Below are 25,712 nucleotides of genomic sequence, written 5' to 3' on the forward strand. Positions count from 1 at the left end.
ATGTATCCTTACCTGTGTTCGGTCGGATTCGGTTCGGCTGGCCCTCCAACTGCTCTCTAGGCGTCTTTTCCGACGTTTCATCTCTCTCAGCTCCCCGGTAAACCAGGGAGCCAGTCGAGATCTACGTCGGGTCAGAGGCCGCAAAGGCACGACTCGGTCCAATGCTGCGGCGGCAGTTGTCTCCCAAGCCGCCGCCTGACTTTCCGCCGAGTCGTGGACCAGATCCTCCGGATATGGCCCAAGCTCCGTCAGGAACCTCTCATGGTCCATCAGTCGCCTGGGACAGAACCATCTAGGCGGTTCAGTATATACTCACATGTAAGCTCACCCACAAATAAGCTGACCTTGCAATTTTTAACCAAAATATCAAGAAAAATGTGCTACTCAAGATAAACTGACCCACATTTTTAAAAAATTCTAAGATCGGCTTAGGCATGGATGGCTTATGGATGAGTGTATATGGGGATATACAGGTACTTACAGATTAGCTCATCCACGGATAAGCCAAAATCATTTTTGGAGTGTATGTTTCTTCCTAAAGTTCTTAGCTTGTCCGTAAGTATATATGGTAGTTTTCATATATACTGCCCATTATTGCACCCCCATTTCTACCTTTCATATTTTTCCTAAAGAATCATAGGACTTTGTATTTGTTATTGAGCTTAACGGCTTTATTCATTGCTCTTGCCTGCTGAATCTTGGTACTGTTTTCCAAGATGTGCACTCTTCCATTCATTTTATGTAGTTTGCACAAGTTATCATTGTAACTTTATATTATCATCAACTCTTTATCTAAGTCATCTATAAATATGTTGAACAGCACAGGACCCAGAAAAGGTCTAGGAACTTCCACTCATCACTTCCAGTTTGACACAGATATTGGGTATAATTGTTTAGTGATCTTTGTATCTATCTATAGATAGCATAGGTGAACTTTTGCTATCTGTACTAGAATCTCAAGGGGAACACTGTCTTGAATGCTTTGCTAAAGGCAGGGTGTGTTGTGTGCAAGAAAATTGATCATTATCAGAAAGAGGCACTGGGTTAGGTTAGCATGATTTATTATTAATAAATGTACCTTTTCTAAATACTCAAACAATGTACATAAACCCATTGCTTAATTATTCTAGGAATTCTCTGAGTATTGACATCAATCTGGCCGGACTTTTTTTTTCGGGGGGAGGGGGCAGGAATAATATTTAGAAGAGATATTTGTATCTCATAGTGGGCGCAATAGCTCAGATGCAGAGCTTGTCAGCTGGAAAGCTGACAGCCCAGATTTGAGACCTGAGTACTGTGCAACGGGGTAAGCTCCCGTTCTTTGCTCCAGCTTCTGCCCACCTAGCAGTTTGAAAGCATGCAAATGTGAGTAGATTGATACCACGTCGGTGAGAAAGTAGCAGCACTTGGTGCACCTTTGACATGCTGGCCACATGACCACGGAAAATGTTTTTGGACAATGCTGGATTCCTTGGCCACGAAATGGAGATGAACACTGTGTCCTAGAGTTGGACACGACTGGACAGGAGAAACTTTTACCTATTTGTATCTCAGAGTTGAACTGTGGGGTCCTTGGTGCTCTCTGAGCTTGGCTGTTTTCTTACAAACATTTCATCAGCAAACTAGGTAACATCATCAATGCTGGAAGGGAGTGGGGTTTCCTCACCAGCAATCAATACCCATATGAGCAGAGATTAACACTAGACCAACAATAAAGAAATAAACAATATTCCAATCAAGGAATCACCAGTGAAGACAAACTAACAGTAAAGAACAGCCTAATCAAGAAATCACCAAGCTCACTCACACCAACACTGACAGTGTAGTATATAAAATAAAAACAAACCCCACTCCATACTAGCACTGATGATGTTACTTAGTTTGGTAATGAATGTCTACAAGAAAATTACCAAGCTCAGAGAGCACCAAGGACTCCACAGGAATAATATTTGCCCTTCTCCAACCCTGTGGTTCCATCCATGAGATCATCCATGATTTCTTAAAGATCATAAGGGCTCCTAGATGACATTTGCAGGCTCCTTCGAGACTCTTGAATGTAATTGGTCACATTCTGGAGACTTAAATCCGTTCTTGGAAGCCAGGTGCTTCCTAGCCTTTTAGTTATCTTGGATTACTATTCCTTTTTGTTAGTAGTTCTTCTTAGGTCCCTTTGAATATATAGAAGGCTGAATAGAAGTTCAGCAGTTCTGCTATCTTCCCTTTGTTATAATCCTAGTATTTTCTCGCATTTTCTGTAACTCCTTTTTCTTTTTCTTTTTTTACTACTGCAACAGGAATAACAATTACTATTACTGAAATTAAGCAATACTGGAAAATTTACTATATAGGAATTAAATTCTATCGACAGTTTTAATCTAAAGATGTGGATTTCAGTATTTACAATCTTTTCTTTATTCCTTTCTTTAGTTTTACTTACATACTAATGTTTATATCCCACCCAGCTCCAGAGACTTCAGGCAGTTAACACTATATAAAATTTACAGAATTAATAAAGTAGATGTTTCATTTCTTTTTCATGTATTTATTTCAATCCTTGATCCCACAAACCTAACGCATGGCCACTTTAATTGCTAATCATTTAAATCTTACTGAGGAAACTGTGTTCACATTTATTAAAGAATCTAATTTTTCTCAGGTGATAAACCAGATTGAAACTTGAAATATATAAATGTGGGCCTAATTTGCAGTAGGTCTGGTAGTCATGTTAGTTCCAGCAGGTAGAACACATGTTGATTATACTGTCCATTTTCATTCTTCTAAACCATAATAAAGAAAATGGACTCATATGGACACATAATGAACTTATTCTTCCAGATTAAATCAAAAGTAATGTAGTGAGTATACCTATTATTCGCAATTTCTTATTGTTCACTATGGCAGAAGGCTGTTGTATGTTAAATATTTAACAAACAAATGCTATCAAAAGTCTGTTGGTGAACAAGTCTACACCTATTACTACACTAATTTTGTAAACACCCAGTTGTAATGGTTTTTAGGTCATACTAGAATGTCAATTGTTTTCCATTTCTAATTTTGGCATTAGAGATATTTAGGTGAGGAAAGTCTGTATATTTTGTAAATTACTAGTGATGCTTTGCCATCCTTGTGAATGTGACAATTCTGTATAAATGCACACAGATACTGTGATACTGCATGTCTGGGTAGTTCTGAATATTTATTGTATCATTTCAATGACATAGAATAAAATGATTCCTGATTGTTTGCTCTGTATAGTTTAAAAAATAAAGTAGGGTCTTTTGTAAAATGCAAGATAAAATACCAAAAGGCTAATATGTACAGTAAATACTAGGTTTTTGTTCCAGTTCAGCTCTAGTCCTGGAGGCAGAATGTGGATGAAGATTTATTTGGAACATTGTCATGTGGATCAACATCAGTAGCATTCCACATTTTTATTCTGGCATTATTACTCACATGTAACTATGAACAATTAACGCTGGACCAGGGAGTTGGGTTTTTTGTATTATGTATATAAATTCTACAATTTTCGTCGATGGCAAAGCTAAGCCTGCTTGCAGAACAACTCATTGAAAGAACAATCAAAAGCTGGGCTTGGTTTTCAAGGAAATACTTGGTTGTGTTTTGTTTCTGTGATGTAAATGGGAGATTTAAAAAGAAAAATTATTGAAATTTATGCAATTGATAGGTGTTATTAGAGGAAGCTTTGGAAGTAAAACAGAACCTTTGAAAACCAAAACTATTTCCTAGTATTTGTTTTGAATGGAGGGGTGTTGAATGTTATTTTTGTTACACTTGTGATTGGCCATTTTATTGTTAATCCTTTGTATAGCAGTGAAGTTACTTATAATGGTCACAATATAGAGCCTATCACTTGCTCTTTAATATATCACTGGGGTCTTTTTCTTCTGTTTTCCCTTGTCAAAGGCTGTCTTCTGAGCCATGTAGGAAAGAAAATGTCATCACGCAATTCACCTTTTTAAGTATCTAAAAGTCCTTCTCACTGTGGAAAATCACTTTTTTAAAAAAACGGGTGGATGACCAATACTTGTAACCAAACTTTGTATTTGTGTGTTACAATAACAATAAGAGCACTCTCACAACATTATAACCATATGTCATTATAAATGGAGGATATGCAGTTGGGTTGATTGATGATAAGTGTTTACATGGCAAGAATCAGGAAACTAGAACTTATGTTCTAGTAGAAATAGACATTTATTTATCTTTTGGGGTATACTTTTACTTGATAATACTATATATGTTAAAATACCTGTAGTATACTTTTGAGTAAAGTACTATGACAAAGGATTAGGATTCAGCACTTTTCTTTTAAAAAAAGGAAATAGTTATTTTGCACTCAATCTATCAATGTAGGAAAACAAATGAAGATTGGCCATTTCTACAAAACTGTTCCTATAAGCAATTAGTGTTTCCCCTGGAAACAAAGAATTGCTGATCTGTTTACAGTTGGAATAAACTGCAAATCAGTAATGGCAGATGAATTCCTTTTTCATAGCTTGCTGTATAAATTTGTAACTACCAATGGCCAATAAGGAAGCAATGAAAAACATTCTATGTTGTGATGTTCAACTCATTTTCAAAAGCAAAAATTTATAGCTTGCAAAGTGACATGAAAAATGTAAAATGTATTTTTTCAGTAGAGTACATTAATGAGAAGATGCTCCTAAGCTGCGTCATAATAATGTAGGGTTTTTTCCAAACTTTCTAGAATAGTTTGAAATAATAGCTTGTTTCATTTTCAGTGTTCAATGAAAACTTTTTAAAGTGCTTTGTTAGAATAAATGTATTTCATGTGTTGAGTTCCTTTGATTATCAAAAAGCTATGGAAATTATTTAATTATTACAATTACTGGCTTTTCTTCCATATAATAATTGACCATAACATTTCCTGTATTGATGCGGAATTTGCATTTCACTGGAAATCATAGAAAACATGACCTATTTGTTAGTCATTTGTACACAATTTATGAGGAGAAAGTGAAAGGAAAATTAGATTTAGAGAACTGGTAAAGTCATTCCACAATCTTTCTGAACTTTTTTCTTTTCTAGCACATAGCATTTGAAAAGAGGTGAATCTGTTTTAAAGTTATTTGCCCAATGTTTTGATAGACAGTTGTAACCTTTTATGAAATTTATTCTATCCAGTCATTTCTATTTGATTCTAACAGCTTCATCAGTTGTATTTGCCCACAAAACTAACCTTCTAAAGAATTCTGGTTTAGCATGACCAAGTAGCACAGCAATGATCCTTTTGGTAATATGCTGGAGATAGTGTGTGCTCCAGCTGTCAGTCAAAGTGACTGAACAAAGAATTGCCTGATTGTTGGCTTCAACCGGCTACTTGTTTGGAAGAAAGAAATCTAGTATCCTGATTAGCTCATCACATATCATGAAAGAACCTTTTGTGGACCAAGTCTGGCATACTGCAAATACAACCCTTTCTTTTTGTACTCAGAAACTAATTAAAATTTAATTTGCCCTTTTTTTACAGATTGCCTGGTTTAGGCACCTTTGAGAACACTGTGTTACTACTAATGTAACAAAACCAGAAATAAATTGACACAAACCTTCAGGGGTTAATTATGGTTTATTAGACAAAGAATTACTAATATTTTAGAAAATTAAATTAGCAATCCAGCCCAACAGCTATATTCTTTAGCACACTGTAGCTCATCAAGTGACTTTTAACTTTCTCTATTTAATGTTGATCAATTCATGAGTTTTTAAATATGTGAATACTTTTCACATTGAGACAGTATGCTATAAATTAGTAAGCTTGGAATAACCAGATTTCAAAAGATTTTACAATACAGTAAAGTTTTGATTTTACAGACCTGAGTGCAATAGACTTCAGATGCCACGGATAAAATTCCCATTATATACCTATGTTACTTTTATATATCATTTGCTTAATAAGGTTGCACAAATGATGTGCTATAATGCAAAATATGTGCAATTTATATCTTTGCATAATATCACCACAGATTATATACTCTGATTTAATGGACAATTAGAAATAACAGACATCCCTTCTCCCCAATTGGACTGTTAAATCAAAGTTTCACTATTTTTAACATCCATTTTTCCCCTACAGAAAGATTTTATAGCAATATTTAAATAATATTGCAGTAGCTTTCCTTTTCCACAAAGATATGCCATTCTGGACTCTTTCAAATTGGTTTTAAAATCTTTACTGCATATTATACATATTATAACTTGAATTTATTATTATTTGAAAATTGCAACAGAAGATAACACAATAAACGTTATAAAATCATTTATCCACAGTATTTTATTTTGAGCTGTCTGAACACAGGTTTAATCACTAACCATTTCTTGATTTAAAGTAATATGTATTAAAAAGAAGTCATATGTGCCATTGTATGAAATTAATATAGTATTCTGTAAAATATATTTAATTTTAAAAAATTTAAAGACATATTGAAAAGATTTCTTAAACCACATATTTTTGCTTGTTTGGAATACAGTGGCCTAATTATTTAAATACAAAAGGTATATGGGATGTTGCATGTAAGCCTGAAGTTGTCATACTGTATATTCAATTGATATAATTGTGCAATATGTTTTTCCACAAATATCACTCCCAATTTACAGACTATGAAGTAATACAAAAAAGATTGTTACTCCAGCTATCAGAAATGTATACCATAATTGTAGATCTTGCACATGCTATATCAGTGTATGGTTTTTATTTATTTATTTATTTATTTATTTGATTTGTATCCCGCCCTTCTCCTCACCGGACTCAGGGCGGCTGACAGCCTTATCAAACAACATTACAACAAATATCAATATTAAAACCAGATTATTATAGAGCTACTACATCTGGACCGTAAAAAATCGTTAAGGTCATGGAAACAATAAGTTTTCTGAATCTATCATCGGAGGTTGTCTGGATCTTTACAGCTCCAACCTGATAGCCCTACTTGTTCCAATGTTTATGCATTAACATTTCATTGGCTGAAGCTTCAGTCAAAGATCACAGTTATCAAACACATAAAGAATTATTTTGGGGCATTTCTGAGGCAGGATTTAAGGTAACTGCATCAGATGGAGATGGTGGTGTGGCTAAAATATTAAGTACACTAAAGCAATGCCACAATTAGAAAACAAACCCAGTATATGTGCTAAGATTTGCCAGGGCCTATGTTATCTAGTCTACATGCATTCCTGTTTACTACATTTTCAACCTTGTTTATAAAGCAAACAAGCGGTTATACTGCATCTTGCTGTGTTTCTGCAACATTAAGAGTTTTGTAAGCTGCAGAACTCTTGCAGAGGAAATTTCATTAAGATTATAAATAACCACAATTTGCTACGTGTTCCAAAAAGAAAAAAGTTAATGCATTGGAATTAGAAAAATAAAAGTGAATTTTCCTTACTTGCCTCTCTCCCCACTGCCCACCTGTCTTCTGCTTGCTTCTACCTGGTTTCCCTTCCTTTTTATTCCTGCCTCATAACACACCAAGGACCCTGAAACTCAGAAGCTTCAGGGAAGCTGATGGTTAGAGACACAGAAGTATACAATAAACTGTTAGCAATCCCATTTTTTTATATAATTATGAAGTGATCTTTCTAATGAAATCATGATTCACTTTTATTGTAATGTTTTCATAATAAAATGGATTACAATGTGTTGGGATATTATTACTCAGCAAAAAAAAATGTTTAAATCTGGAAAAGTGACACCTATGGTTGACTTGAGTAATCAAATGTATGAGATTAAATTCTGAAAAGATAGCTTACAGATAATGCATATGTCCCATAGGCATCACTCTATATTATTTTCCCTTATACAATACTGGATGCCTGTATAAAATAATGTTTGCTTATGTGAAAGCTTACTCTCTTCTATTGGAACTTAAATTTTTTATTTAAATTTGCTGAACAATCAACGAATATACTTGAGTGATTTTTAATAAAAGTTGCTTGAAGAGAAGTATGCAGAATAAAGTTTTTGGGGATTAATACCTTTTCTTTTTTTAAAAAAATGTCCTGTATAATCTGAAGCTATCATTTCTGCTATTGTCTTGTAAAAGCTATCTGATAGATTTTCTCTGATGCCAATTCAAAGAAGAAAACATGAGAATATTGTCCCAGATTTTAATTTTTAAAATGTGCTATAAAACGGCTGAACTATTCTAAACTTTAATATTCAACAATCATTTTGAGATTGCAAAAGCAAAATAGAAAGGCAATGAGAATGAAAAAATGTAAAAAATATTTTCATATCAGGCCAACATTTATTTTCCTTTAACTGCTATTCTCAACTAATTTCCAAAGTGCCTTTTCAGAATGCAGAACTTTAAAACACTGAAGAGCTGGTTATGAATTTTTAATTAAGAGAGCCTTGTTGCAAATGATGTGCATGTTTAGACAGAAGTATTTGTACACTTGATCTTAGTTACAGTAATTACAAATAGTCCTTGACTAATGACCATTCATTTGGTGACTGTTCAAAGTTATGGCAGCACTGAACAAGGAGACTTGTATCTCACAATTGTGGCCATGGCAGTATTCATGAGGTCAGAATTGTGATTTAGGCACTTGACACCCAGCTTGCAATTACTATGGTTGCAGAGTCCCATGGTCATGTAATTGCCATTAGTGACCTTCACTGCCAGCTTCTAACAAGCAGTCAACAGAGAAGCCGACAGGAGGTAGTAGATGGCGACCCCGTGACATTGTACTTAACTGCAGGATTTGCTTATTGATGGTAACTGGAACTGCTGCAACTGCTGTGGTAAAATGGTGTGGTCATGTGACATTGCACTTTATGTCTACATCACTTAGTGACAGAGTTGCCAATCCCAATTATCATAGTTAAACAAGGACTACCCTTGTTTAGTCCTGTATCTTTAATGAGTACTCTAACTTGAAATGTTTGATTCTAGTCCAATCTTAGTAATTAATTTCTACAACATAGAAATGTTACAGTACCAAAGAAATAAATTGCATAAATATTTCTTGTGCTCCAACTGGAATTTTATACTAAAACTTCAAGCAAAATTATACTAGAGTTAACTCCAGCACAGCCCCACCAGCCCTGCTTAAGGATTGATGATGAGTGAGGATTTCTCAGGCATCTGTCCGTAAGCAGTATCAGCCCACAATTTGGCTTATATTTTTTATTTTACATCTGAAACTAGGAAAGTTAATTTGCCAGATTTCCAGAATAGGTGACGTTTCTTGGACGCCATTCAGGGACAACATGCTTATTGCCATACTTTATAATCAGACTTATCAGTCTGCATAATTCCTTAGTAAATTTCAGTATTCAATATTTTAAATGTGAACAGTTCAGCCTCCTTTTCATGCTTTTTATCGTGGGAGCAACAGATGTTTCTGAACAAGAGGTATTATGATAGCAATTCTGCAAAAGCAATTTGGCTTCAATTAAGCCCTCATGAACCACTGTTAGTGCTCAATGAATTAATACAAGTTGTAAAATGTGCATGTACAGAGTTAATTCACAAATGCCTCCTTGGAATACTTATAGCAATGATTTAAAAAAGTGGCTATTCACAAAAATCCTGAGTTAAACAGTACAGTACATTCCTTTTCACTGGAGATTCAAATTTTAATTTTAGAAGATATGCTAGAAATAAGTTACTATTCAGAATCTGATGTGTTATTTCATCCTGGCAACTTAAACTACAATGTATTATTTCTGTCTATCAAAAGATACATTAAATATCAGTGTTAATAAGACTTATCTAAAAATTGAGGATCTGGACATTAGGCATTAGTTTTTCCATCATTTTTCTTCTACAGCCATCACTGCAGTACATTACGTTCTCACAACATTTTTACATATTTTACTAATGCAAAAGGCTCATTTTTGAAAAATCAATCAATACACTTATAGATGCAACTAAAAAAGTCCCAAAAGCACTCAGTAACACATGGTCAGAATTTAGGCACATGGTATCTGTTGTTAGATGAGCATGATGGCCATTTGTATTTGAAATGGACTTAAAGGCAACTGATAGTACTTGGAAAGGACCAGTGGTGACCTTGGTTACAACCAATAGCAGAGGATGGCTATACTTACTTTTGAAGACAAATCTTGAATTCAGTATTAGATATACAAAAGTCTAAACTTTTCCCATAGCTATACATATCTACCTAGATTAATTAATCAAATAATGGAACTATTTATCTGTAATGAAAAAGTAATTTAGCTTATGTTCTCAAAGCTACCCTCATAAATTGTTATAGTTCCATGCCTCAGGTATGTATTGAGCAATATCTTTAAATATTGCTTAAAGAAAATTTTATTAACTAGTTTCAACTGGAATCCTTGCTTCTTTATTAAGATACATTATTTCCATGTGCCACTTGCATACAACCCAGAATACTATGGTTGTTTTTTTTTAATATTCATAACCTTTCTGAAAAGATACAATGGAGTAACTTAATAGTGTAGTGCTTGCCATTTTGACACTGGAACCTAATTGTGTTGTCTTACAATATATGTACTGAAAACAACCTGACATTTCAAGTTATTCTTTAAAAAAATCCTTCATAATCATTCATCTTGGTGAAGACAAAATGGAAATAATTGTTTGCAGCATAATTGGAAAGCCAACAGGTTTGCTTTGTGGCATTCCTTCATATCCATGTGTCAGAATTCTCACTACTTCACATTTTTTAATACTGTCTAGAATTCAGTGCCTTTCAACTTTCTATGATGTTGGACTATCAGAACACTTACTGTACATGTCTTCATTCCTCCTATAAGAGTCCAAGTAGCTACTTCAAATCCATTAGTTTTGAGATAATAAAAAAAAATTGGGAGAACAGTGTGTTATAGGAGACAAATCAGGCTTTTTCCCTCTTCAATTTCCTCCTGGACTTTGTCGCTGGAGGTGGCGATTTCGGCTTGGGCAGAGAAGACTGCGCAGATGAATGTCAGGACTGTGCCACCAATAGCAGTGTAGAAAGCCCAGCCTAAAGAACAGTCACCAAGTTTATAAGCTGAAGCATAAGGTCCACAATAGCTTATTGCCTTCTGACAACCCCAACCAGCAGGATATAAGATCAAGCCTAGAATAAGGAATAGTCCTATTTAAAAGAAAGAAAGAAAGAATAGTTAGACAAAAGTGCAATAAACTTAGGCACAAAACTAATTTTCATAGGAAGGAATTTGCATTCTGATACAAGCTGAAATTTCTGATGGCTGCTGCTGAATGGTATGGTATATATTTTTGTCTACACTGTAAGTGCTGAATGTTACTACAATGAAGGCTGAATTCAGAACTTAGAATTTAGGAAAGAAAGCTCACTCAGATATAGAAAGCTCATAGTCAGTTTTGAGTACCTGTATTTTTGTTTAGACATCTAGTGGTCATCTGGATTTTTGCTGCCTGAGAGAAATGGTCTGTTGATCCCCTCTTCATTTTTTCTATGTGAACTTAATAGTGCTATGCATGCATCAAGGATGATTCACCAACAGTTGGGACCTCATGCATGTGCAGGCCCTGCCTGCTATGTGTTAAAGCAACCCAACTTTTTTTCAGTCCTGTGTGACCCAGGAAAAAAGATGCTGCTGCTTTAAGGATCTTTAATGAGTGGACTCCTTAACAAAGTGGCATTTCTTAATCTGTGATCTGAAGCAATTCTTCCAGGCCATTCTCAAAGTATCCACAATTGTACCAAGTAATCCAAAATCCAGTGTGGATTTTAATACTGTGCCTAACTACAATATTAAACGTACAATTGCTTTCTAAAAGTCTGACATTTTCATCAAGTTCAAATCTACCAAGAACATCAACCAAGAACCAATTTCTCATTTAAAACAAAAGTTCATATGCTCTTCCAATTATTGGGATATAGTACCACCACCTAAGAGAATAAGGCAAAACATTTTAAACCCATGGATTACATGTAACCTCTTGTGTTATTGCTTACTGGAATCCATATATGACTCTTATCTTGACTGTAGGACTTTCTCTATGGAATTTGGGAGTTGGATAGCATTTCCTGTCAGAATGTCTGAGCCAGTGGACATATAAAATATTGCTTAAGGTCAGGCAGACAGGGATAAATTGAGCTTTCATCCTACTGAGCCCACCAACTCTGGCAGACTAAACACCCCAAATCCCCTTCTTGATATCATCACAAGTTATTTTGTCAACGAGACCTGAGGCATAATTCTTTTATTGGAGGTTCTACTGTTTCTACAGCGACAACTGAAAGGCAGTTTGAAAATTACTGTATTTTGTCCAATGTGTCCAAATTAAATTTTAGACATTTCCTTTAAAAATAAATGTAGTTTATTTGAGCAAACATAGTTTAATATATTGCAAAAAAGCATAATGAAATTTCCATAGCAGAGATCTTGACTTTATACTGATTTGTATTGTCATGGCTTCCATGAAAGGATTGGTTGCTGGAACTGAATTTTGTTGCTCCCCCTCCCATTTTTCTGTACAGGACAAACAATTATTAACCCTACATTGGTTCTGGCCTGCTTCTGAGTTGCTTGTGATGAGGGGCAACATTGGATCTCTGCAATATAGGGTTTATTGTAGGAATAGCAGTCATTTATGACCACCCTGCTTGTGCTCCAGAAGAAATCAAGAGTTGTTTTTAAAGGGAAATAAGATATGCATGAAATTCTCCTTTTTTATATACATGGTCTTAACCGGTAGAGCAGCCCAATCTTTTTGGCTCCATGGACTGGTAGTGGTGGCAGTGGAGGGAGATGGTTTCACACAAGTACTTGCCGCTTATGCAAATGAAGCTTTGTGCGCTTGCCTGCCGCTTGTGCGGCTCAGTTCCCAATGCTTCACAAACCACTACAGGTCCATGGACTAGGGATTGGGGACCCCTGCTGTAGAGGGTTTGGCAAACGTTGCCTAGTGCAATAACAATAGCATTTAGACTCATATACCACTTCATAGTGCTTTTACAGCCCCCTCTAAGTGGTTTCAGAGTCAGCATATTGTCCCCAACAATCTGGGTCCTCATTTTACCAATCTCAGAAGGATGGAAGGCTGAGTCAAATCTTGAGCCATTCAGAATCGAACTCCTGGAGTGAGAGGTGAGTGAACCTGCAGCACTGCATTCTAACCACTGTGCCACCACGGTTCTTCTTCAGCTATTAGGCAAGAATAATGTACTTCCCAAAGGCAGCTTCCAACTTCAGTGCAATCTTACATTTGTTTATTTAAAAATGAACAATATGGTTACAGTTATGGGAGAAGGACTCCAGTTTTGCTTCCCTTTTGCTTTCAGTAAAGGCACTGAATTTTCTTCTCTACTTCAGTAGAGACTGAAATACAGAACATGTGAGCACAAGCATGTCACTCCCTCTGTCTGTAGAAACTCTGTGGGCAAGTACACCCAGATTTCACCTTTTTCCATCATGGGGATATAACCGTACAAGGTTTAAAAAATTGTCCTTATTAGCATTGATAACTCTCCTTCCTTAGTAGATTCAGGAAGCTAGGAAACTTTAAACAGTGAAAGCTGAAAAAAACGTCCTTGCAATGGAGAAAATAATACAATGAATTGCACTGCAAAGACTATGAATTGCATACTTTTTGCTGAAATTGAGCAGAGCTACCTGAAAAAGTTGCACGGACATTTTTTATATTTAGGCTGAAAGTACTTTTTACCAATGATTATTAAATCTATTAAAATGCCAATATTTTTCAGGGCTCCAATATACTAAAAGTAAAAAAAAAAAAAAAGGAGCAACCTCTTGGCAACCTATGAATACAGCACAATAGTTCTTACAGAATGTTTATTCTGAATTGATCACTTGCTCATATTGGAACTTGGTCTTCATGCAAAACAACTTAAGCATTTTCCTTTCTAGATTGGTAGCTGAAGGGAAGGGTAGTGCAGATGTGATGGCCATGAATCCTTCAGCCTTGTGCAAGTCCAGACTACTGTCTCTGACAATACTTTGGTCCTCTATGCATTCTTATTCCATAACCAGATAATCTGGAACTCTTTTCTAACAACTGAAATCTGTATTGTTAAATGATTGGTTATCCAATACCTCCTCTTAACATCGTGAGAGATCACTGAACAGTTCCTAAAAGGGTGTCTACAGTAAATATTTTTGTATTTGTTCATTCATTTAGAGAAAGGAGCTTTGTGTAGAGAAGAATGATAGAGGTCCTTCTTTCCACTCCATTCAATGAATCATTTAATTTTTCAATGTAACAATTTCGGGAATTGTTATGGGAAATGTACTTCTGTTAACTCAAATGAACAACCCCCTCTGCATTTAACCAGATGATATTCAGGATCTTTCCATTTCCATGTTGCATTTTGGCACTCTATTGTTCTAAATTAAAATGTACTGGACATATATAAAGCTAATTTGCCTTCCCTGCAGTTTACTAATACCTTGCTGAGACTGTTATATTTGGTTTCAGCTATGATTAATTCAGCATTTTATCTCTATGGTACAAGTTTAGTGATTTACATTTATTGAACTATCTAATAAATATTATTGAAGAACGAAGGCTATTTTGTGCCATATAGTATGGGATTTGCATATATCCATCAGAGATGTATCTCCAGACAACCAAAATCTGTAATTCACAGAACTAATTAAAGACAAAATGTAAAGTTTCTTTTGTCTCTTCATTTATATCCAGGACTTGTTATTGTATCTCTGAAAAATTTGGTATTATAAATTGTTCAATATTTCAAAAATTGTACTCTCCCATATTTAATAACCTTGTGTCTTCCACATTCATGTAATAAATGATTCAGTGCCCTCCAAAAAGTCATCCTTAATGACTGGAAAAGAAATACTATTTATTATTCTAAAAACAATGAACATAAATCATGAAATTCTCTTAAGTTGTTAAACACAAGAAAACCTGAAGAATGAAATTCTACAATAAGGATATACAGGTGTATAAACTTTCTAACAACTAATCAGGAAATAAAATGGAAGGCTTTGTATTTTTAAATGTAAATGAATTAGGTGGTGAGGAGGCCAAGAATTATGCCCATCATGGTTATGAAATAATTTCACTTATTCCTAAATGGAGTTGTAGGAATGTAACAAGAATTAAAAAACTGTACTGGACAGGATTAAAAATTCAAATGCATAGGATTCTATGCCTATAGTAATCTTTTGGACCATTTTCAGGAAAGCAACTACTGTAACTTATTTGGTTTACTGTCCAAATACTGAGGTCCCATTACATCTGCCTAAGAGCAACTGAATGTAAGGAACAACTAAATGTTAAACAAAAAAGGAACCTTCATTAAGCAGGTTTAGCAGTAACAGCTATTCCCACACAGTGCCCTTCTAAAAATGGCCATGCACTATGTTTGAGCAATGCCAGAACAGCAGCTTTGTCCTGATGTAAAACAGATTCCCTGGCCTGATATGGAAACAGCTTCTTCAAAGCATAGTTACCCAGCTGTTTGTTTGGCTAAGCAGACGCATACGCTTTAGTTTTGACAGTTGTTTGTATGGCTGTTGCTCTGCCATATTAAACAGTGAAGTACTGCAAGGCAAACTTAGTTCTATTTCAGAGATGAACCTCTCCCAATTTTCATCAAAATTCATAGAGTGTTTACTTATTAAAAGGTCCCCAGAAAATCCACAGGAGCTAAATATGATCAAAGGGGAATTAATGCTACATCTGTCAAAGGCATATGTGATGCTGTTTAATTTAAAGTAAAAAACCTGTACAAGTAGCTCCCACGAAGTGACCTTAAAAGTCACAAGACCCTTCTTTTATCAGACATTACTCTTCCAGGTAGAAAGCTGATAGCTCTAACAATCACAATACGCCATGCAGCTTTCCCATCTTTCTTCCCTTGACTCTGTTTTGAGAAGAAAGATGGAAGAAACCATGGAAAAATATTGCAAAGGTAGGGACATCTAGGTAACCCACAACGTCTGTATAGAAATCACCTGATCAGAAAATATTTTTGTAATGTTAAGCCTATTAAAATATAAATTTCATGTTTCTGTCCAAAAATGTACAGGTTCTATCTGATGTGTTAAAAATCACTCTGAATAGCTAATATAATGCAGGTTTAATGACACTAGGAATGACACTGAATCTTCAACATCTAACATTTTATTATTCCCACTCCCAGAAAAAGGGGGAAATTCCATAAGCTCTGGAATTGGTGTTAATTATTTCTTTCCTAGTGGAACTAATAGAATTATAGTGCATTTCCTATCTCCTTGGAGATACATTGCGTTAAATTCATCAAGGGTTCCTCTTAGAGAAGTGAGTATACAATCACAGTCTAATGATTAAATTAAAAAAATACCAATTCATGGCCCCATGTGCTTGCCAGGACAAATTCTCAAGCCGAACAGGATTGATAACTTATAAAATTCACTGGTAAAAAACAGCTGGTTATCTTCATCAATTTCAAGGCAAAATGACAACCTGGACTGAAATCCAGCTTACTAATGCATCCAATTAATCTTTGCTTTGTTCAATTTTTGATTAATCTATGTTCTACATAAGACTGTTGTATACCAATCTAGTTCTCCTCAGACAATTAACATAGAGGGTACCATATGAGAGAAAGGGGCTTTAATATTTATGACACAAATTAAGAAAGAACTTATTGCATGTTTATTAAAGAATAATTAATATACTGTCTATTTCTGAATGTTAGCTTTCCTTTGAAGAGATTGGAGGGTAATCTTGGGACAGCTGTATACAATTTTCTGAAAAATTGGAAATTTAGATACTGACAGCTATGGGGAAACTGCCGAATTGACTTTGATTACTGTTTTAGAAATCAAGGAAAAGTTAATTGGTTCTGTCTAAATGGCAGCATTTAACTGACTACATCTTTATCCAGTAGCCAAACAAAGTTTAGACCTGGTAGGTTAGGCAGTGGCTAACAACTTCCATACTGATGCCATTCAAACTGCACATGTGTATAATCTATAAATTTAAAGAAGTTTTCAACAATTTGCTACTGTCAGACTTGAGACAAAATCTATAAATTAATTGATCAACTCTTTGGAATTTTTAACCCAAGAAGTACCTCAACTTGTCCCTGAGTCAGAATAATAAATATTTTCCCTCATCTTATGCCATCTTATGTTTTTCTCTCCAGAGGTTAAGTAAAATACCAGTGAAGTGGCTTATTTGGTTTTTGCATACTGTGAAAATTCAGCCACACTGATTTGTAAACTAATTATTTTCATTACATTGAACAAGACGCCCCAATGGAGGTTTATTCATTAAACCAAAGTTTAACAACATGGCTTTTATACTTTGTGAAGATCTTGTCTTGAATCTTAAAGACAAGATTTAAAATTCAAGTGCATAGGAAACAAGACTGTTACTAAATTTATATGTGGCTTATTGAATTATGTATCTTCCAAACACTGCCCTTTCTGGAAATGTTCAGAAACTTTGATATTCTCTGTAAATACACATTTACAGAAAAAAAATGATGAAGAATCTGAAAGTGAAAGCCACAAGGATGATTGGCAGCAGTGGGACTTTCCACACTATTTCCCAATTCATTTGCTTTACAGCAGTTACCCTGAATTGCTGAGTGTAATGTTTCCTTTGTTCCCCACAAAAACCCACACAGAGTGAATCAGGAGTAACATAAAAATCACAAGACAGATTGTCAGTTGTCTACCCTGTTGTTCCTTATTTTTAAGTACTATATCAGGGTTTGCCAGTTATTACAGCTTAAATATTATTAATAAAAAAATCAGTTTGCATTTTGAATATCAATACATATTGATATTGCCACCTCATTAGAAGGCTAATACGAATTATTTCTCTTCTCATTTCTGTTCTGGCAGCCAATTGGAAATTCGGATTTACTAGAGTATGCTAATTCTGAGTTTGTTTTGTTGCTTGCTTGATTTGTATGGCTGTCCATCCAGCAACAACCTCTGAGCAACTAACGAGCTTAAAAGATCAAATACAAAGAAAAATGCTAAAACAATAAAATATATAGTGCAGAGTGGGGGTGGGGCAGTCTCACAACTTGAATAGTTGCAACAGGCTCACATATCATCCTGGGCTAGGTCCTGCAAGGAGAAGAGGCAAATCTTCAAGGCCTTAATGATCAGCAGGGTAGAAGCCAACCAAAATTTAGGAAGTGGTTGCTTGATAGGTTATTTTGTATCTCAATGTTTCGTCTTGAGCGTATCTGCTATCTTAGTGACTACTATATCCACAAGACAGTTTAAATCCTGCTTTGCTTATTCTAACATTCCAAACAGACATCTTAAATGGTAGACCAATTTTCCTGCAAGTTTTCATTTCAGAAGATCTCTTGGATGAAAACTGTCCTGGGTAGCATTTGAACTCTCTCCAAAAATGCCACAAGGATCAGTCCATCCCAACTTGCATGATTCAATTACAGAATATAAGCTAAGCCACAACCCGCTGCTCAAATTTCAGAGAGCAAGAACGTACCCATATGGAAAATATTAACACAAGCCTAATCCATGTTACACTGATGAAATAAAACGATGGGAGGGTGACTTTTATCATCAGTAAAAGCATCAGAATGGAGGTATACAGAATTGGTTCTCTTCCCAAATGTTTTAGGTCACTTCCAAAACAAAATGTTGCTGGTAAATGATATTTTTCATTGCAGAAGAGGAAAATTATTAAATACATGGCGTACTATTTACATTAACTGGATTTAATTTATATCATCATTCTAGTCCAATTAAAATTACGTTAGACTTAGTTTCACCCATCCTTGCCTACTTTTTACAATACTGACCCCACATACCACTGAAAAACCTGTGTGGCCACTGAGCTTGGGATAATCACATAACTCCCTGCATTAAAATATGGTTTTAATGAATGTATGTATACCCAATTAGAAAATTCACATGTAGAACAGCCTGGAATCTCTGAATTCCAAAAGGTTATTAGCTTAAGATGCCTTAAAGTCTTTAGATACCTAACATCAACCCTGCTTAAATGTGGCAGTGGGGAGGGATGCTCTTGGGAGGGATGAACTGAAAAATAGTAGGAATATATGCCCAGAGTGTAAAGTCCCATCAGGTTATCCAAGGCATGAAGGTCATCCCAGCTGCCCGACTAAAGTAAAAAAGCATCTATATTAGACAATAGTGCTATATGATGATGCTGGAGGATGATCACTTTAGTGACAAGAAGAAAAACCTAATTTCATAGTGTGTAGGAGAAAACAATGGAAAAACCACTCCTGAATTTTACCAAGGAAGCCTCATGGATAGACAATAAATAAGCCATGGAGTCCTTGGTGCTGAAGTTGGTTGCTTGTTTGCTTGCAGACATTTTATTTATCCAATTAGATAATATCATCAACATGAGTGTTGGTTTTGTTTCCTGTTTATATACAGTAGCTTGTCCTGCCAGTTTTGATGGGGGCGTGATTTTCTCCTGATTCTTACGTATCTAGGAGATTCAGTTTCCCAATTGAAACTGTGGTTGGGACTGTCCATGTGTTGTGAGATTAAGGAATTATGTGTTGTTGTGCCCAATGATGCAACCTTATGGGAAGCACTAAAGTTGGGGAAGACTATCTTAAGGGGATATTGACAGCAACAGAAGAAGAAAAAGAAGCAGGGCTAAGAGAGGAAGAATATACAAGTCCCACTTTTATTTGTAAAACTATTAAGTCACAAGGGGGGAGGGCATGATTTGTTTAACTTAGCAAGTTCAGAGAATCACAGAATTGGAAGGAACCTTGGATATCTTCTAGTCCAAGGGTCCCCAACCCCAGGTCTGTGGACTGGTACCGGGCCATGCCATGCCAGCAACCGGGCCGCACAAACAAGCAAAGCCTCATCCGAGGAATGCAGGTAGCACACAAAACCATGCCCCCTCCAGTCCGCGGAAAAACCTCTCTCCACCGGTCCCTGGTGCCCAAAACGTTCTAGTTCTGTTCTAGTCCAACCCCTGCCTAAGGCAGGAGTTCAAAGGCAGGAGTTATGTGAAGCCAACCAATTATGGTTTATTTAATGAACTATGTTCAAGCAACCCTTGGCTTAGCATTCACACCTGCAAATGTGGTTAGGTTCCTTCCAATAATCAAGAATTCATGACTGCATGATTGGGAACCACACGCCCCAAAGAAGCAAATATGATACTGATAGCACAATTATTTTGGGATTTACTGTCAAATCATGTGGTACAGCAGGGATGCTTCTACTTCCCTGTGATGTTTAAGAGATTCACTTTGTTCTTGTTTATTCTAATGGCTGCTCATGTTTATTGCACTGCATTCCTATTAGGTTGATTTATTTTATTTACACCTTTGCAAATTGCTCTGAAATCCAACTAAACAAAATACTTGAGAAATATTTTGAATAAATAAGACATTCCTGGGCCTGAAAAGATCTTCCCACTGTTTTTGAAAGCCCCAACAATGCTACCTGATGATATAGTGTGGATGTTGGTTGGCCTTGTGACTGCAAGCTATTAGTACAGATAATCCTTGATGTAACAGCCATTTGTTTAGTGACTATTCAAAGTTACAATGGGATTAAAAAAGTGACTTATGACCAGTTTTCATGCTTACGACCATTGCAATATCCCCATGGTCATGTGATCAAAATTTGGGTGCTTGGCAACTGGCATGTATTTATGACAATTGCACTATCCTGGGGTCATGTGATCACAATTTGAAAACTTCCCAGATGTTGACAAGCAAAGTCAATGGGGACATTTGAATTAGCTTAACATCATTATATACTTAACAACTGCAGTGGTTTGCTTAACAACTGTGGCAAAAAAATCCTAAAATGGGACACAACTCACTTAACAACTGTCTTTCTTAGCAATAGAAATTCTCAATTCTTGTCGTAAGTCAAGGACTATGTGTATTGCCTTTCTGGTTGTTTTGCTGGTTAGTGTATTCTCCTTAAATTGCAAACAACCTTTCACTTTCCCTGCTCTCATTTAGTCCTACTTCTATCTATAAAGAGTTGCCTGAAACTGCAAAGTTAATGCCTCAAGTATTTGTTTAATTTGGGTATTACAGTATTTCAATTTAGTTCCAGTATTTATGAAACATTTATCTACCATATGGCGTCTTTCCTGATTTCTTTGCTGCTTTTCTCAGGATCTCTGCAGCCATCTGAAGACATTTTCTCCTTTGAGGAGGAAACAGGCTTGAGTGGTCAGAGGAAAAATGTAGGAACTAGGGAAGAAAATAATTGGGAGATCCTCTTTTTGAGGGGTTGGTCTTCCTATGAATTTTTTTGCAAAAGTAGCTTCTGATGCTTTTTTGGGCAATGACCTACTGGTGACTGTTTTTAAATGGTAGGACAGTGATGGTGAACCTTTTTTGAGACCGAGTGCCCAAAAACTGGCCCCGCCCCGCCCCACCCCTGCTTTGCCCCCATCCCATCCCCCACCCCACCTGCTCGCAGGGCCACTGACCGCCTCCAAGGCCCACTGCAGATTGCCCAGGCAGCCCAGCAGCGCCATGGCGGCCACACCCTCTGCCCGCGCCCTGCAGCATCAACTGTGCGGGATGGGGCATGAGGGCAGAGTCTTGTCTATGCTGCCTGGCTGCCATGTCCTTGGCTGCGTTGCTCCGTGTGGGCCACGCTCAGGGGCGACTCTCCTCCAGGGGGGCTGCTGGTGAGGAGGGGGTCGTGGGGGGGAGGCGAGGCTGGGGCAACAGCACGTGTGCCCACAGAGAGGGCTCTGAGTGCCGCTTCTGGCACACGTGCCATAGGTTCGCCACCACTGTGGTAGGACATAATTTGGCTAAGATTAAAGAGGTGGAAATTTCATAAAGCCATTCTCCCTCTCCTTAATAATTCAAACACAGCTATTTCCCATTGCCATGTGGCTCTTTGTGTGATTATCAGTATTTCACAAAAGTAATCAAGCTGCCCTTTTGTACTCAGTTGAAAGATAAATGTCAAAAGCCACATACTGTGATATAAACCAGTTGCAGATGAATGCATGGAGAACTATAGCTGACTTCTTACAATGCAGTAAAACCTAAACGTAGGCTAGGAGTCATAGTAGTTGTGTCATCTACCATTTTATATACAATAGATCGACTACATTATGAGTTAATGTGATGGCCCAGCTCACACAATACAAAGACAACAATTGAGTCCCTCAATATACTGAGCTATAAATTTTCCAATTCTATTTCAGCCTAGTTTAAGATAGTGCAAAGCCAGCGTGACAGGGTCCTGACATATGAAGAAGGAAAAATCCTGACCACATTAGCATCAGTCATGTCTGAAGGGCCAATTATACCACTGACGTTTCCTCATTTACTTTGAAGTTTCAAAACTGCCATCTACATCTGCCAATTTTTCATTTCTGTGGTGATCACATGATCTAAACCCCTGGAATTAGACAGGCAAGTCTTGGGACATAGTTCTGTAGCTGATTTACAAATGTTTTGCCATCAAACTATAACCTGCTGTATTCCAAGCCCCAATATTTCCTTCTTTCCTCCCTCCCTCTCTGGGCAAATCCATGAGGTTTTCTTGGCAAGGTTTTCAGAAATGTTTTGCCATTGACTCCTTCCTAGAACTGACAGTGAGTGACTAACTCAACATCACCCAGCTGGTTTCCAGTTTCTAGCCACTACTACATAAAACTGGTTCTCTTAACTTTTTCTTAAGTACTTAAATGACTAAATACCTGGAGGCTCCAAACAATACTGCTTAAGAGAGGAAACTATTATTACAATCAATCCTGTTAAAATTAATGTCTTGTTAGTATTTTAGGAACAGATTTCCTTGTTCTCAGATCTTTCAAGTGGTTCACAGCTTTCTTCAAAAACAGCTTATGCACATCCCAAAGACTCTCAAACAGTCCAGTGGCTTTTGCTTATGAGGCTGCAATTACTGATTTAATGATATGGTTCTATTACCTCTGAGTTCTTTGAAACTCTTTTTTTTTCCCTCTTAACAATCTGGGTACAAAATGTTTACCAAATGAAGACTGTAACTTCTCCAATTTAACAACCAAAGAAAAACTTTGCAGGAATTTCAAAAGGAATCTTTTAATCACAAATTTATTTGCAGACAGATTTAAAGCTCCTTGAACCAAGATATATGTGTGGGCTCACTGTGACCTGACATGGCAATCTGTGTGAATAATGGATTACAACTTAAAAGAACACAACTATCTTATCATCTCATAAATCACACTTCATGTATCACCTAAGTCACAGCCAAAGGAAAGGAGAAGTCTAACAATTGATGCATTTTCTTCTTTCCCATATGAATTCCAATAAATAAACAAAGCATCTGTTACAATGATTTTACAAACTTTTTAAACTGATAACCTAGGCAACAATACTCTGCATGCTTACAGTACTTGGGAGCAATATAGTTTTATTCAGTAAGACTTACTTTTGAGTAAACACACCTAGAACTATTACACTGATCTTGCATTCCTGAAAAAGCTCATGCTTTGATTGCCAACAGAAATGTGTAACAATCAAGTTAAGAGGGAAAAAGTGTAACATATTCCAAGCAACTCAAAAGCAAACAATAGTTTGCAAAGTATATTTCACTGAAAAACCTCAGAAAAACAGAATTCATTAGCAATCTCTGTATAGATATAACACTAAACTTCAATATAAATATGAGGAAATATTTTTATAATATTGACAATTTGAAATGTGTGCAAGCATCACAACTTAGCACACTACAGCCTGTTGTTATATGTCATCAGCTAGACTTCGACAGTCACCCATTTACATTACCATTGGTCTGACTAAAGAATCACTGCAGGATTGCTGACATGATATAAGTTGCAAAGGAGTCAAATTTTAAAAATTCCATCTACAGACTGCTGCACTTTCAGATCCTATTGTGATTTCCACTAATGAATCTTTTTAAAATTACTATACAGCAATAGATTATTGTCTCTGATCCATGCCAGTTTGGAACTGTCTCCTAGAGCAGAGTTTTCCAAACTTTCCGGCTTTGTGGCCCAGCGGTGTGGGGGGAGGGGTGATGGTTCTACTTGAGTGGTGGGCAAGTGTGCATGTGTACAGCTCCATTTGCACAAATGATGGTCACATGCGCTCACCGCTTGCACTAATGGAGAGTGTGCACACACGCTTGCCTGTTGCTCATGTAAGTGAGGATGCGCGTGCTCGCCTACCATTTCTGCAGACTGGTTCCAAACAGCTCAAGGCTGGGAAGTGGACTGGGAGTTGGGGACCCCTGTCCTAGAGACTGTACAAGAACCATGGTTTATCATTATGTGAATACTAAAGAGTCTAAAATTCATCCCCCTCCATCTCATTTCCTCCATCCCCGCCCACTCCTGAATGATTCATTCCATCTGTTTCTGGCCTGAGGCAAAATCATATTTATTATTTTGGTTAAACCAACTAAAATCATGGTGTAATTATAGTAACTCTGCAATCAGGGCTTAGAAACAAAGAGGGTTCCTATATGTAAACCACAGCTGGCTGATTTAGATGTTCCAGCAAAGTATGAATTTATCAGAAAGTAGGGACGAAAACTATAGTGAAAAAGAAGGAGCGTGTAAGTCTGAAGTTCCTTAAAGTTGGCAGCAAGTCATCCTATACCCTGACTTGCTCTGAGAAAAACAGGGAATTGTCCTCAAAATTGAGGCAATTTACGGTAACTGAAGAACACCAATATATAAAAACTCACTTGTTTTTCTATTAATATTCCCTTATTACAATGTTTCTTCTTCAGGATCTTGAACAATCAGGGAATGTGCCCTCTTCCTTTTCCACTGATGAATCTACATAAACATTCCTACCTGACTTTTTTAAAAAAGTAAAGTGTTTATGAGTTTAGGTTGACTTATGGTGACTTCATGACCATATGCATGTAGTTTTCTTGGCAGAAACACAGAAGTGACTGTCTTCTCCTGAAATATTATTTGCTATTTTTCAATAGTCTAAGCCCTGGGATTTCCTGGTGGCCTCCCATTTACGTACTCACCAGATCCAAGCCTGTCTTGCTTTTCAAGATAAGACAATTCTGGGCAGCTAATGCCACTAGTTGAATCATCTTTAATTTGGAAACAGCAATAACATTTCTTTGAGTCAGTTAGCTATAACATGAGAAAAGGATTTACAAAAATAAAATCTAAATGTGGGTGTTCCAAATCCACTTATTACAAACATATGTAAGAGCTTCTCTTTTTGTCACACCTACCTGCAATTCCTTGTAGCAGCCCACAGACATTAAAAATACTTTTCTTCATAATACTCTGTACACACATCGTGAAAACAGAAACAAATGCAACTGCACAGAGTATCAAGATCCCCACAGCAAGAAAAATAGCAGTAGCTTGCCAAAACCCACTGGCAATCTCACTGAAGTTATCTGCATAGGGGCCACAAGATGTATCAGGCATGGAAGACTGGAAGTGCTCTATTCTGGTGCAACGTCCATAGATCCCCAAGGTTGGACGATAGGGTTCCACTGATCCTGATCTCCTGCTGTCTGTGTCCTGAAAACTTCCAGGCTGGGCCTTGCCAATCAGCCAATCCGCACTCATGAAGGCTATAAGCTCTGCAAATGCCACAACAATACTCAAAAGTGTCCACAACATTGAGCGACAAGTAACAATGACATGACACATATTGCTGTCCAGTGCTTGTGGCCACGTCAATTCAAAGACTAAAATCCCAAGTGGTTAAAAAGAAAAAAGAACTGGAATATAATATGTAATCCTTGTTTCTGTTTACTTATTCTTCAACTTCAGAAA

General features: G+C 36.5%; 1 protein-coding gene across 1 annotated transcript; it reads right to left on the reverse strand.

Moving 5' to 3' along the window:
• Positions 1-10,843: 10,843 nt before the first annotated feature.
• On the reverse strand, positions 10,844-25,650 carry LHFPL2 (LHFPL tetraspan subfamily member 2). Its single transcript, XM_015812698.1, has 2 exons — positions 25,157-25,650; positions 10,844-11,109 (listed from the first exon to the last, which is right to left on the reverse strand). Exons 1-2 carry the CDS (start codon positions 25,584-25,586, stop codon positions 10,853-10,855), a joined length of 687 nt encoding a protein of 228 aa, XP_015668184.1. The 5' UTR covers positions 25,587-25,650; the 3' UTR covers positions 10,844-10,852.
• Positions 25,651-25,712: the final 62 nt, after the last annotated feature.

The sequence above is a fragment of the Protobothrops mucrosquamatus genome, unplaced genomic scaffold (assembly GCF_001527695.2).
Source record: "Protobothrops mucrosquamatus isolate PMUCROS unplaced genomic scaffold, P.Mucros_1.0 scaffold107, whole genome shotgun sequence".
NCBI lineage: Eukaryota > Metazoa > Chordata > Lepidosauria > Squamata > Viperidae > Protobothrops > Protobothrops mucrosquamatus.